The sequence below is a fragment of the Leptinotarsa decemlineata genome, unplaced genomic scaffold (assembly GCF_025532065.1).
Source record: "Leptinotarsa decemlineata unplaced genomic scaffold, Ldec_3_MD MMD2_tig00000505_RagTag_RagTag, whole genome shotgun sequence".
NCBI lineage: Eukaryota > Metazoa > Arthropoda > Insecta > Coleoptera > Chrysomelidae > Leptinotarsa > Leptinotarsa decemlineata.
In genome coordinates, this window is record NW_027412549.1 from 5,503,800 (window position 1) to 5,519,425 (window position 15,626).

Here is a 15,626-nt window from a genome sequence, read left to right on the forward strand (position 1 = left end):
TTTAGAAACTGGCGTGCTAGAGGGCAAAGTGGCCACAGCCGTGGCCACTTTCCCCGCGAATGTGTCCACTGTGTCTACTTTGCCCGCAATGTATGTTGCATAAAACTTGATTTTTGAAACTGCATTTATCACAAAAAAACTAAGTAGGCCTATAATATCAAGAGTAAGATTACGGCAAACTTCAGTTATTCTAATTCCGTGTTTTTTTTACAGAAGAAGAATAGTATGGTGTCCAAGTATTAAAGGAAAACCGCTCATCAGTCCTGGAACTCTGAAGCTATGCAAAAGGCCATTGATGCAGTGAAGAAGGACGGGTTGCCTTGGCAAACCGCAGCTAAAAGGTTACAGGTACCTCGAAATACTTTAAAACGGCGTGCACTCGACAAAAATGTTCAAGCAGTAAACACAAAAAAGGTTCTTGGTCACTTTTGGCCCATATTTACTGAGGGGCAGGAAAAAGAAATAGTTAACCATCTTTTGGACATGGAAGTCCGTTTTTTGGTGTAACAGTTGCATACCTCATAACTTTAGTCATGAAAAAAAAACTGCTGGGAAAGATTGGGTACAGGGATTTAGAAAACCCAACCTATGATTGCATTACGGAAGCCTGAGGCGACTTCAGCTGCACGAGCTCAAGCGTTTAACAAAACTAATGTATCATTTTTTTTTGACATTTTGGAAGGCATTCAGAAAGATCACGTATTCCCACCTCATAGGGTGTACAATGTTGATGAGACTGGACTCTAAACAGTCCAGTCCAAGTCGTCCAAGGTCTTTGCTCTAAAAGGTCGGCGACAAGTCGGCTCTTTAACTTCTGCTGAACGAGGCGTTCTTTCGAATTTTGTAGTCTGTGTTTCGGCTGGGGGGACATTTATACCACCCTTTGTGATTTTACCAAGTCGTAGAATGAAAGTTGAACTGCAAGATGGTGCACCTCCTGGATCAGCTTCTGCATGTCATTCTACTGGTTGGATGCAAATGGAAATATTCACCTTATGGTTTGACCACTTCTTAAAATTTTCAAAGCCAACAAAAGACGACCCGATTCTTCTGGTACTAGACGGTCATGCAACTCACAGGAACAACTGAGACTTCATTGAAAAAGCCAGAGATAATCATGTCACTGTTTTGTGCATTCCCCCCCACTGCAGTCATAAAATACAGCCACTCGATGTTGCGTTTATGGCACCATTCAATACGTATTTTGTACAAAGCATTGAAAAGTTCTTGAGAAATAATCCAGGACGGGCAGTGACTCAATTCCAGGTTTCCCGGCTACTTGGTGAAGCGTTTTTGAAGGCAGTTACACCAGTTATCGCCATGAAAGGCTTTAGAAAATGTGGAATCAGCCCAATCGACAGAAATGTGTTTACAGAACTGGATTATGCAGCTGCTGAAACAACAGAAATAACTCTACAAGAAGACCCTGCGCCAGTAGAAGAGAACACCATCATACAAGTTTGTGCATCTTCATCTCAGACTGTCAACAACAGTAGCTCAACAGAACTCATTGGTGGTTCTGAAAACCCCAATACCGCCTTCATAATGGTATCCCTACCTTCTGTTGATCAATCTGTTGATCAATCAGGTCTAGCAGTGGGCTTCCTTCTGCCATATTTGATCCGTCTATTTCCAGCACTTCATCAGCTGGTTCCCTAGAAACAACTTCAAATTTGAACAGTCCACCAAACAAGATGTTCACTTCATTTGCTGTAATTCCACGTGAAATTGTTCCTGTACCCAAGGTCAATAGGATTATCAAAAGAGAAACTAAGCGGAAGAAAGTAACAGCAACAGTTCTAACATCCAGTCCATATAAGGCCACTCTTATGGCAATTAGGAAAGAAAAAAAAGATAAAGGGAATGCGAAACAACGTAGACTAGAAGCAAAAAAAAAGGGAAATCTAAAAGAAACAGCAGGCTCCTAAGAAAAGGGTGGCTAAAATTGAAAATAAAGGAAAACGCGCATTGTTTAAGAAAAAGAATGACGATCTCTATAATGATGAAGGCAACGTCGGCGACGTCGATTGTTTATTCTGTGGTGATTGTTACTCGAAATCCAAGGACAACGAAGGCTGGATTAGATGTTCTGGGTGCCTCAAATATGCTCACGAAGCCTGCACAAGAGCCGAAGAGGAGGACGCTGAGTTTGTTTGTGATTTATGTAAATACCAGTGATTTCATAGTTTCACATACTTTCAGTAATGCCTATTTTTGTTTAAAACCCGTTTTGAGTTCTGAAACTGAATGCCTTTTATTTTTCCATACTACCTAAATCCATTTAGGCAGTGGCACTTCGCCCTACCTAGTGGCCTAAAGTGGCCACTTTGACAACTTTTGGTATAGTCAAAATTTTGTACAAATAATTTTGTATAAATAATAATAAAAAATCAAGTCGTTTTTATTTTTGGATCAGGCCTAAGTAACCATACTAAATGTTGAAGGGATTTATAAAATGGTTCAAAAAAGTTTAGGGGTGGAAAAAACTAGATGTTCCTTAGGGTGGCCACTATGCCTACCCCTCATCTAGCTGGAATTGCAACGGCGGCTTCTCAGAAGCTTTGAAACACTTGTTTCCAACCAGAAAACTGTACACACCTCAGCAACTTTTGATGCTTTATGAAGCTCAGATCAGACCTTCTTTGGAGTATTGTTTTCATGTATGGAACTTTGTCTCTAAGCATGCCCTGAAGTTGTTGGATTCCATCCAGAAAAGAACCATCCGCCTGATTGGAGACGCGAACATCACTTGCAACCTTGATAATCTGGAACATCAAAGAAAGGTTGGAGATTTGTCGGTTGGAGATTTGTCTCTCTTCTACAGATACTTTCAAGAGAAGTGTTTGAGTTACTTGCTACATTTGATTCCACCAAGAGCGGTACATATCAGAAAGACGTGACGGACTATGGCTACTCATCGTTTTGAGGTTCAACTTAGTACACCTCGAACTTCACTGTTTAAGAACTCTTTCATTTGGAGAGTTGTGTTTAGGTGAAATAAACTTCCTGAGAACGTTTTACCAAATGGATTTAATCTCCAGCGATTCAAATCCAATGTGAATCGCTAAATTCGCACAGTTACTGTTCTGAGAGCGCTTTAAGGATTTTCCTGTAGTGCTTGTGTTTTGTCCTCAAAAAAAATAATGCATTCGTGGTTCAGCAAAAGATAAAAGACGAATCTCGTTCAGCGGTCCATATTGAAGATTTGTTTCGATTTGTATCGTATTTGAGAACCTTTTTCATCAAGAATACAGACGGATTGAGTCTTCTGTCGATTCCACAGCAGGCATCTTCATGTTATCGTCTTTTGTTTGTTCAATAAGGGTATATAAAACGAAGACAAAACTTTCATTCTAAACTTATCTTGAAATTAGCGAAACTTTTTCGAGAGAATTTCAAACCGATTTGTGCGTATGATTGAAAATGAAAGTGACCCTCTTATGTATAGATAGGTAAAGGAACGGTATTCATGTAAACCTGTTACAACACCTGCATTGAGGAAAAAAAACAGGTAGCTGGATTGGTTGGCGGGACGGTAACCAAATGCGGTGGCATGAGTGGTTTTTTCCACTCATTCAATCGATCACTACTGTGTGAACTGGTGGTTCACGGTTCACACAACGCTCGTACAAGTTTGGACTTCTCAAGGAAAACAACAGCTTTTTGGAGCCAAAAGTATCCGCTGGCAGAAAGTGTTTAGTTATTGACAAAGAAGTCGAGAATTCTATTAGGAGAACAGTATACTCTTTTTACATAAAAAACGAAATACCAACATTGAATAAAGTTTTGTCGGTTAAGGTAGATTTAGACGTATCCAGTAGCTGGCAACAGTCTCACTGTCACGCCAGCTATGACACGGCTAGCGCTGAACCAGGTCGTTTACATGAGTCCAGTGTTTCGTGAATGTTTGCCTGTGAACAGGTGCGTTACGAAAATGAATGTTGGGCCAAGTCGACGGTTTAAAAGAAAATGTGTAAGAAAATGTCCACCCTATTATTACAGGAGCTTACTGATATGTTGGAGGAAGAAATTAAAGAAAAAAAGAATATGGTTAAGAAACTGGATCTGCCATATAACTATAACGGGAGGTTCGACTTTGCTATAACAACTAAGAGTAGAAGATCCCTCTGAGTACAGGTTGGCGTTACGACTTACGTCAGAAAATTTCGACGAGTTGCTATCACTGATAGAAAGCTCGATTCAACATCAAGATACTGTAATGAGAGAGGCATTACCAGCAAAAATAAAACTAGAAGTAACGTTGTCATACCTAGCTACTGGTATGTCTTACCGAAGCCTGAGTCATATGTACCGTGTTTCCAAACCCTCTATGTCACAATTTATACCCGAAGTTTGTCGAGCAATTTATACAGCATTAAAACGATTTATTAAGGTGAGTTTTTATTTCATTTCAAGTTGCAGTATTGAAAGCAAGTTGTATTATATTAACAGATGTTGTGTGGTCATCGGAGCTACCTTCAGGAGACTGTGCAAACTGACTGTTCTCGTCGTGGTGGAAACTGAAAGTAGACGAAGTTGAAGTGTTAGGTGGACTAACTTCTGGCGGTGGACAAGTTAGAGTTGGCTGGAAGCTTGATTGGTAATATTGGTCAGTTGTATTAGATTGTGTTGGAATCCATTGGGAGAACTGAGTATTTTGTAATTGATGCATCGATAGGGAACGTTGAGGATTTTGGGTAGCTGCTGTATTGAACGTATTGGCTCTCAGATGAGCAAGTCTGCATTGCGTTAATATGCTCTGTATCTATTCCTGGACGATAATGGCCTGTTCCTCTGACAGCTTTTTCAGTTGTGATGAAACACTCTTTCCAAAGACATCGTATTCAGTTTCTTCGGTTATCGGTATATTGTCATCGTTTATATGTTTTAAATCATTAATCATTGAAGCCATTTGAGATAATTTGCTGCGCTTAGATCTCATAGGCGGTGTCAGTTTTTCTGCAGGTGACCCATATGCTGAGCGCGTCGTACATTGCGGAGCAACCGGAGACTCATTTTCCGTACATGGTGTATGGTGTACCTGGCTGAGCAACCTGAGACTCGTTTTCTGGGCGCGGTGCATCTGGCAAACGAACCTGATTGTTGGAAAAGTCACTATCATTATTATTCTTCTGTATATTGTCCTGAAACAGAAGAAAAAAAATGACAGAAAAGTAATGTAATTACTAATTACGACATTTTTTTTTTTCAGATTCCCTCTACAGAAGAGGAAGGGAAAATTATGGAATGTGGGTTTAGAACAAAATGGAATGTTTCCACATGTTATGGAGCGATAGATGGAAAACATGTGTTGATCAAAGCTCCTCCGAATGCTGGCAGTCAATTTTTCAATTATGAAAAAACAAACAGTATTGTGTTGTTAGCTGTTGCAGATCACCATTACTGCTTTTCAGACATCAATGTTGGTGCAAGTGGCAGTGCATCTGATGGAGGCATTTTCAAGAACTGTTCACTTTACCAATCATTGGAAAATGGCTTATTGCCCGAAAACGGAGTTATTGTCGAAGATGCGGCATTTCCACTTAAGCCATATTTAATGAAGCCATATCCAGGAACTAATCTCGATTTAGAACAAAAAGTTTTCAACTACAGGTTATCACGTTCCAGACGTATAATAGAGAATGATTTTGGGATCTTAGTTAGTAGATTCCGAAAATTTGAAAAGCCAATACCTACAAAGGTTGACACAGTAGATTCAATCGTGTGTGCAGCTTGTGTACTACACAATTGGCTACGGAAAAAGTCAACATCTTATATCACTACAACTTGTGTAGATAGGGAAGATGAACAAAGACATGTTCTGCCAGGTTCATGGAGGAACGAAATTCAGTCCTTGCATAGTATTGCAAACCAAGGCAGCAATCATTCAGCACTTATTGCCAGAGCGCAGAGAGAAGAGTACAAGACTTTTTTCGTCACCACCGGAAATGTTCCTTGGCAACTGACAAGCATAAGTTGATCTTCAATACCACAATACTATTAATGTTGGTATAAATATATTCATTTTCTTGAATGTGATACATTATTGCAAAACAACAGCTTACATTCAATTGGAATTAAAAATGATGCTGGTAGAAGATTTTTTCTTATAGAGATAATTCATATAACTCACCGCATAATTCCTCAAAACAAATGAAAACATAGACAAACGAAACCAAATTCATAAAACAGCAAAAGAATAATGACTGAAATGAATGTTCATGTTATTATATTGTTAACATAGAGTAGCAGTTGTAGCAATTACCTTAAAATTACCTCTTTATTTCGGTTATGCATATTTTGTAGTTTTTTTGTGAGAATGGAGGTAATAAACCATATAATATCTTACTTACCATAGTCGTTCGTCGTACTGCTGCATTCTTGATAAATGCATCAAACCATTTCACCTTCGGCACATAAATGTTGCCTCCAGCACCAGACCTTGTTGATTTTTCAATTTTATTGATTTCTAATTAGTACGTACTCCGGATATTCTTGAATTCAGTTTTTACTTCTGCAATAGTAAGTCCTGCTATCTGCATATCTTCTTTAATTTGTTTTAGCGCTGATGTGCACTTTTCTTTGTTTTTATACGCATATCAACGCAGATAGTTGAACCAACTTTAAAGTTTCTATTTCACTTAGTTTCCGTGTCATTTTTCACCGCAGCCACTGTTCACTCTACAGAGGTGCGCCAACGACTGTCACCAAGTGTTTAGACGTTTCCGTAACACTGGCTCAGGTGTTCGGGGGGACGCGGGTGAGGGCTGCTGGCAGCAAAAATAGACGGGTTCTCTATTCGAGACAGCGCTGTCGGACATCGCTGGACTGGCACGAAAAAGTATTTACATGGAGCCAATTACTACGCCAGCGCTGGCGGCCAGTGAGACTGTCGCCAGCTACTGGATACGTCTAAATCTGCCTTTATTCGTGAAGACGATAGAGACTTATACTTGGCAACTGTATAAAGTCAGAAAACAAGACAATATAAGCACCGTATTTTTTGAATAGTTATTGCAAGGATCTGAGAAAAAACTGTGCGACAAAAACTGTTTTCAAGGCGATAAGGAAAATTGGGGATTGTTTAAATGAAGAAAATCTTTATCAATGTATAATCATATATTCTGCAATTCTGAAGTGTGTAAATTGTAACCACCAACAAATGGATAAATAAACAAGTAAAATAACATGAAAAAAATTTACTGGCTGGCATTTCAGCCAGTTTGATAATGAAAATAGAAATAACACTAGTAATATGTATAAAGTAATTGAAAATCTGTGAAATGTCTTTCAGAAAGCGAAACAGATCACGAAGTCACAGATCAATTTCACTTATCACACTTGAAGTTTCCACTACAGTACAAGTCGACCAGTACAGGTCGACTATTTCTAGAATCCAATGTGGCCAGGAATAACTTTCTCAGTATATGACTCAGTCATACGACTTCACCAATTCGAAGTAATCTATGAGCCACAAGATATTATTGTAAATCATTCGATAGGAGTAAAAAAAGTATATAAAGGAAACATTATTGCCATACACACGACTTACGATAACCAATATGGCATCATCAGGAGATACATGAAAGTTTTAGGAGTTGACTAAATATTTGTCATCTTTTGAAGATGCTGACTTGTTTAGAGAAACACGTTTATGGAAAAATGTTTTCATCAGATTCAGAATCAGAGGTTCCAATTGTGCCAGTCATGTTAAGAAAAATATTTCGAAAATCTTTGAACTGTGCATATTGAATATAGATGCATTCGTGATCACAAAAATAGCATAATCAATACTCCTGACTGCTCTGAATTGAATTATTCCTTATAGTCTACCCCGTCTTTTGTTTGTGAATCTTTTGCTGGAAAATTCCCCTCTTGTTTACTTTGTACTAAATGTTCAAGAGGTGGCAAAAATGTATGTGAATTTCTGAAACTTCAACTAGCGTTTCCTAATATGACTATTAACCGGTCCGTGCAAAGCTTATTGTTAAACCGCCAATCTAACTGACTGTTATAAGAAAACAAGTATAGCTGAGGCACCAGGTAATCTAAATATAACTCTGATGATCTTCAAACATGACTTCAATTCTGACGGAACCCCTAAACTTTTACGAAGGTTCGAAATAGATGAATACTTCAATCTAGCAGACCACTATTATAATCTTCATGCAGTCATTTGTCACTGTGGTTCTGGCGTTGAATCTGGTCCTTATTACGCCTTGGTCAAAAACGAAACGGACTGATTTGAGTTTGACGATAGTGTCACCAAGTGTTCAGGCGATGTAATGAATTTAATAGAGCCTCTGGAAACACCCTACATTTTGTTTCATGAAAGAGAGGACATTGGCAGATCAAGATCTTCAGATGATGTGGTGCAGCAGGTTTTTCGAGGTTTTCCTGCAGCTGAAAAAGCAAATGCGCCACTGGAATCAATGAAGTCGCCCCGAAGCGCCAATAAATTTTTGTTGTTGTTTACTAATTTCATGATTTTGGAAGTTGTCATGAAAGCAAATAAAAATAGCTACATTCTATTATACAACTGAAAAATTGAAATAATTCACCCTTGGAATTTTGTGATTTGGTACATACTACATTAGATTGAACATTTTGTTTCAATATTGGAAATCATTTTATTAATTACGAACATCAAAATGAAATACTGAGTTGAATGACAGTGAATGTAAAACATGTTCCTTTGAGGGATTTTTCATGTATTAGAGTCGTGATAATATTGGTATATTGACGTTAAAATAAAATTAGAAGAATTGAATAGAACTGGTCGATACTTGATGAAAATCCATATTAAAAAACTAATCGATATATTTTATTGTATAATTTTCACTATAAAAGGGTTTTACAAAAACCGCGACACGTGTTTCGCTATACAATAGCTTCTTCAAGCATAGTTTATGCTTTAATAGTGAAAAATCATGCAATAAACTATATTGATTGGTTTTATAAAATTGGAAGGTATGATAGAACCTAAACACTGCTATACCAGAACTGCAATACTATCTTAGAAGCGCATTTCACTAACTGAGGTAGCGCTATGAGAAAAACTAGTTCAGTAACCAAGTTGGCATCATTATTTAAACTTATTCTACTTTGAAAGTACAAGGGAATCAGATATATAGGGTCTATCTAAGAAGTCCCTAACTAACTATAACAAATCCCAGAGGAAATCTAATAGACTCAAGGAGGAGACAATGCGAAGAGTTTCAACAAACGAATTTACGAGTATATGCTAGACTTTAAAAAGTACTCTCCAATAAGTAACCTTGAAAAAATACCAAGGAGTACACAAAACGAAGAGGAAATATTATGAGACACCTTCTTTAGAGGTTAAGTGGTGCAGCCAGGAAGCTATTAATCACCTCCCAATGAGCAGCATATCTCACACATACATATATAATTTTATAACTTCATTCACAATTTTATGAAACTCGCACCGACTATACTTCCTTATAGTATTCGTGTATTTAGGTAACACACTATTGTGCGTTTTCTATTTAACAGTTAGTAAAACCGAAACATGTATTTCACTTCACTGCACTTTTTTCAGGCATGTTCGGCCTTGAACTCTTTTTTTAGGACAAAACAAAAGCTATACAGGAACATCCTCAAGGCGCTCTAAGAGCTCTGAGTAGCGATTCACATTGGATTTGAATCGCTGTGGATTAAATCCATTTGAAAAAACGTTTTCAGGAAATTTATTCCACATAAACGCAGTTCTCCAAATGAAAGAGTTCTTGAACAGTGAAGTTCGAGGTGAACTGAGTTGAACCTCAAAACGATGAGCAGCCACAGTCCGTCACGTATTTCTGATATGTTCCACTCTTGGTTGGAATCAAATGTGCCAAGTCATTTGAACACTTCCCGTGAAAGTATCTATAGAAGAGAGATAAATCTCCAACCTTTCTTTGATGTTCCAGATTATCAAGGTTGCAAGTGATGTTCGCGTCTAGTTCGGAACAGTATTCCAAGCTTTTGGGAAGCAGCCTTTGCAATTCCAGCGACATGATTGTGCCAAGACATATTGGTGTCCATTCTAACTCCCAACAAACTTATCGAAGTAGAAAGCGGAATTGTCTGACCTGACATTATTATATCCGATTCGGAGACATTTATCATTTCGAAACCATTTCTAGATCCTCATTAAAATATGCAACTTCCTGCTGCCGGAGAAGATGTACCTCCGTAGCCGATGCACACTGGTGCCAAATATACCAATTGTTGGCAGGATACCAAAAAGGAAAACAAGCAATCGAAGTCAAATAACACACGATTGTAAAGTTGAATAGTGTCTGCATGCGGGACAATACGTATTGGAGCCCAGATCTAGCAGGCGTTCTGTTCAACTTGATTTGAGGTTAGCTATTTTTGCAGGTGTGTAAGTTGTCAAACCATTGCATCGTAAATTTGTGTTTTTCATCAGTTCGGACTTCCATTGTCTAATATAATATAAATTGATTTGAAATCCCTCACAAAAATAGAAAATTAACTGAAAATAACAATTTTATTAAAACAAAAACTGAAATTACAAGGAAATAACATACAATCTACAACCAGAAAATAAAAAATTTAAATATTAATAAAAGCTGAAAATTAAAAAATATTATTAACAAAAATGAAAAATGAAAATAAAAATGAAAATTAAAAGATTCCAAACCAAGTTACGTCACGACGTTTCGATTGTTAGTATCCACAATCGTCTTCGGGTGATAACTGGACTTATTCCTCCGAGATCTGACTATTTGTAGGTCATTTGGGTGCTTTCACCTTTCACCTATCCTCTCTTTCCGCTTCATTGGTTTTAGCGAGAGATGACCGTTTGGCGGGAGTTGGTCGTTTTTCGCTTGATAAGAGGTTTCCATATGTTACGGCTTCTTTGAATTTTCTCCTGAACAAGTGTTCTTCCTTGTGAATGATTTCAGCTTGAGCCCACTTTATGTTATGATGATGAGTCCAAACGTGGTTTGCTATTCCGGATTTGCTAGTTTCTCCTCGCTGTGAGCACAAGAAACACACACAGCGAGGAGAAACCAGCAAATCCAGAATAGCAGAGCATGTTTGGACTCATCAACATAATATCAAGTGGGCTCAAGCTGATATCATCCACAAAGAGGAAGACTGGTTTAGGAGAAAATTCAAGGAAGACGCGTATATGTTGTCCAACAACGCATTTAGTCAAGCTAGCGTGGAGATACGAAAACTGGCTGAATACTTCAATAAGTTTTCCGAATTTGATCATTTCATCTAAGAAAGCAGGTAGACCTCAAATTACTTTCAGCGCATCTTCAGAGAGAACGAAACGTCAAAAAACGGAGTCCCTAAGAAAAACCTTCTCACCGAAGAATTATCTTTCGCCTCTCATATGAGTTTGCGATGTTCTGGTCGAGTTGCAACAGCAAGTGTGGTGAAGGATGTCACTCAAAGAACTTCGACTCGAGGGAAGAAGTATAAAACTGCTTTCAAGTCTTATAGTGTACCCAAAAAGCGACAACTCAAGGAGCAGAGGCTCTGGCTATGTATGTCGAGGCCCAACTGACAAGACACCAATATAATATAATAAGAGAGCAAGATAAGGAGAGATTTCCATCCTATAAGAAGATTCAAGCTGCGAAAAAGGAATGTTATCCCAATAAGGACAGCATTATAGTAACAGAGACTTCTGCCGAAGTACAACTGCAAGCTCTTCTCAATCATACCGCATCACGCCTCCTGGATGCTCAGCACGCAGTTTTGAGTAGCAAGACACCCAAGACCTTTCAGAAATCGATTTTAATTTGTAAGTGGGGTTTTGATGGATCAGGATAAGCAGAATATAAACAAAATTTCGTCAGTGATCTAAATGCCAAAGATGCAAATATTTTCATTTCCTCTCTTGTACCTATAAGACTGATATCGGAAAAAACCTCAGAACAACAGGAAATTATTGTTTGGCAGAACACAAGTTCCTCTACACGATATTGTAGACCAATAAGATTTCAGTTCCAACATGAAACCCAAGAATTATCCAGACGGGAAAGAGAATATATAGATGCACAAATACAGCAATCGCGGCCACTGACACATTAATTCAATAACACACATATTGAGGTAAATTTCAAATTGCTACTCACAATTATGGAACGCCGTTTTACTTTTTATTGCCACAAATATTCATTCCTCAATTTATTCAACTAACAATGTATTTGTTTGAATTTGATTGATTCATCCATTTGTTCGACACATTAAAAACGATTGTTCCCAAAATTTGTTCTATTTTAAATGACATTTGATTTAAAATGTTACATGAATTAATTTGTTTGATGAAAAGTTGCGAACAGTTATAATATAGATTCATTGTTTGAAATTTTTGGAAGTAAATGTTTGTCATATATACTTTTTTTGTAACTATCGAATAATTTACTACAATTTCTGTGAAACATGAATAAAATGGTTTGTTGATAATTATAGTTACATGAATTAAAACGATTGTTGATAATTTCAATTCGGCGCTAGCGTCGAACGGATTCTTGCAGAATCTGAATTTTTATATCTGGCAACATGATAGTTTAGTGATAGTAACACAATATTCCATCCGACCGCAGCGCCGGATGGAATATTGTGTTACTACAACAATCAATTTAATTCATGTATCAGCTAAAAGCAACAATCAAAACAATTCATTTTTACAAAATACCAATAGAAAGTAAAACGGCATCACACCGTTTTACTTTTTTTAATATTCCTTTGAAATGATCTGAATTATTTTGTTTGTTGAATTTCAGTGATACATGAATTAAATTGTTTGTTGATAATTTTTATTCGGCGCTGCAGTTGAATGGATTATTACCGTACTATGACCAATGACATACATATTATATGCAGTTATGTAGTTCCGCAAAAATACGCCCGACGTCAGCGCATTGTATATGTTTCCTTCTTCCAAAAACCTATTTGCCTCTAGTATAGTTTGACGAATCCTACGTTTCACATTAAAACCACTCATGATAAATATAATATTGTAATGTTTTCACTATGAACAACCTGAACCATCAATTTCTGTTCAGTTGGGTAACCTATTTTTTGGTGTCAGTGTCAGTATTAGGCGTATTAGACTATAACTATAAGCTGTGTTTACGTTAACTATGACGCAAATGTTATGCGACTCAAAAGTCGCATAACATTTGCCATCTATACAATCAAACAAGATATACTAACCACAGAATAGTAACATTAACGAAAACTTGATGACATTTTACAGACACCAACCAAGAAAACTGTAAGAGGAACTAGTGTGACCAAAATCCGTTCGACCGCAGCGCCGAATAAAAATTATCAACAAACAATTTAATTCATGTATCACTGAAGTGCAACAAACAAATTAATTCAATTCTTTCCAAAGGAATAATAATAAAAAGTAAAACGGCGTGGCACGCCGTTTTGCTTTTTATTAATATTCATTTGAAATGAGCTGAATTATTTTGTTTGTCGAATTTCAGTGATACATGAATTGAATTGATTGTTGATAATTTTTATTCGGCGCTGTCGTCGGGCGTATTTGTATGGAACTACTCAAGTGTATATATGTATGGCGTTGGTTATAGTACGGTAATAATCCGTTAGACCGCAGCGACGAATAAAAATTATCAACAATCAATTTAATTCATGTATCACCTAAATGCAACAGTCAAAACAATTCATTTTCACAAAATACCAATAGAAAGTAAAACGGCGTGCCACGCCGTTTTACTTTTTATTAATATTCCTTTGAAATGATCTGAATTATTTTGTTTGTTGAATTTCAGTGATACATGAATTAAATTGATTGTTGATAATTTCTATTCGGCGCCACGGTTGAACGGCGTGTTGTCGTACTATAAATGAACTAGCATGTTGCCATATGTAACAATTGAAGTTCTTGATAAATCCGCTCGATACCAGCGCCGAATTAAAATTATCAACAATCGTTTTAAATGTATCTTTCAAATACAACAAACTTTTTAAATCATCAAAAAATTTAATTTTTTGTCAGAAATTAGCTTTTTAAAAAGACTGATGAAATAAAATGATACTTGCTTGAGAATGTTTTGCACAAAAGTTGTAACCAAATTTTAAATTGAATGCAATTTAAGTGAATGTTGCAAATATTGAACACTTTCAATAAAATTGAAATATAACAATCTTTATTATTCATAGAAAAATATTTAGTATGGAAAGTTAATTTGCTATATTTTCAGACAAACGAAAGCCTATTTTTATTACCAACAATGTTTCATGGAAAAACTTTGACAGTCATTCAAATATATTCATTGAAATTTCATTCCCAAACTTACTTTTAGAAAGTGAATTTAAAGTTCCATTGTAATTCAACAGTCATATAAATAACTAACATTTTATTAAAAGGTCAAAATTATATGCGGAATTGAAACGTTTGTTGAATTTACTCGAATAATACATTCCATTGATTGTTGAATTAAAATGTTGGTTTATTGCTGAGTTGAACTATATGTATATAGATTATTTTTCAGCATAATATATAATAAATTGGCGTTCCATTTTTCAATACTCTGAAACAATATTTTTCTTCGGAATCAATAAAAGCTTCAAGTTATTTCATTACTTTTTTATTCAAATAACAATTTTATTCATGTAACATTTTAAATCAAGTGTCATTTAATATAGAACAAATTTTGCGAACAATCGTTTTTAATGTGTCGAACAAATGCATGAGTCAATTAAATTCAAACAAATAAATTGTTAGTTGAATAAATTGAGGAATGAATATTTGTGACAATAAAAAGTAAAACGGCGTTCCATACACAATGGTTGACGAGAAGGTGTGTAATGCACTCACGGAAACTACATCAACACAAAGACGTAAAGTGAAACACGCCTCGCGGATTTCTGAACTGAAATCTCACAATAAATTGTTAATTAAATGCTTTGTCATGGATTTTCATTAGGTATCGGTCATCTCTCTCTCATATCTTATGGAATTCATCTTTAAGTGTTCAGTGAAAGTCTGATATTTTGGAAAATGGAACGACTGAAACCTTCAACCGTCATTACATACATCACAGATATTGTTAGTAATGTGTAAGTAAATGTATTTGAAGTTTCCCTTAATGGTCATATTAACATATCCTATATTAGATTTTAATTGAAATTGAAATAGAAAACAAATTAATTTTAGTCTAAGAAATCGTCATAAGTTGGAGTGAGGGACATTGACTTTATTTCATTGTCGATATTCACTTCATTCCATAAACCAAGTGGATTTTAATGAACAAAAACACCATAAATCATCAGTTAGTTTTTGACTTTATGCTTTTCGGTTAAAATCATTGCAGTTATAATATAAAATGGTTAGATAAATAGCAACACATTCATTAATATAGTATCAACATTTTTCGAATTTTTATCACAATCTCTCAATATAGATTCATACAGGGTATCATTTGATAGGGGAAAACCATTTTCGATATGATAAAAATATTTTCGTGTTGGGTAGATGGTGAATTGTAATATATTGAGTAAATTTCATTTCAACAAATTATTTTCCAAATGTATGAGTTACATCGTAACTCATCATTTACCCAGTTTATAATCCATATGCCGAAAACATCTGATAATTTTTT

The 15,626-nt window shown here is 36.1% G+C and overlaps 1 protein-coding gene and 1 long non-coding RNA gene across 2 annotated transcripts in view; one reads left to right on the plus strand and one right to left on the minus strand.

Annotated features, from left to right (window-relative positions):
* Positions 1-4,590, plus strand: part of LOC141481734 (uncharacterized) — a 42,295-nt gene extending 37,705 nt beyond the window's left edge. The window contains exons 3-4 of the long non-coding RNA XR_012465134.1: positions 3,512-4,393; positions 4,453-4,590. This is a non-coding gene — a long non-coding RNA (uncharacterized lncRNA). The remainder of the gene's footprint in view (positions 1-3,511; positions 4,394-4,452) is intronic.
* A 175-nt stretch (positions 4,591-4,765) lies between these two features.
* LOC111513228 (uncharacterized) lies at positions 4,766-6,736 on the minus strand. The gene is made up of 2 exons (XM_023169395.2): positions 6,354-6,736; positions 4,766-5,144 (listed from the first exon to the last, which is right to left on the minus strand). The coding sequence occupies exons 1-2, from the start codon at positions 6,392-6,394 to the stop codon at positions 4,766-4,768; spliced, it is 420 nt and encodes a 139-aa protein (XP_023025163.2). The 5' UTR covers positions 6,395-6,736.
* Between the last annotated feature and the right edge of the window lie 8,890 nt (positions 6,737-15,626).

Coding starts and splice junctions, on each gene's coding strand:
- LOC111513228 (XM_023169395.2), bottom strand. CDS start 6,394: ATGCATTTATCAAGAATGCAGCAGTACGACGAACGACTATG. Junction 5,145..6,353: donor CAGTACGACGAACGACTATG/GTAAGTAAGATA, acceptor CTTCTGTTTCAG/GACAATATACAGAAGAATAA.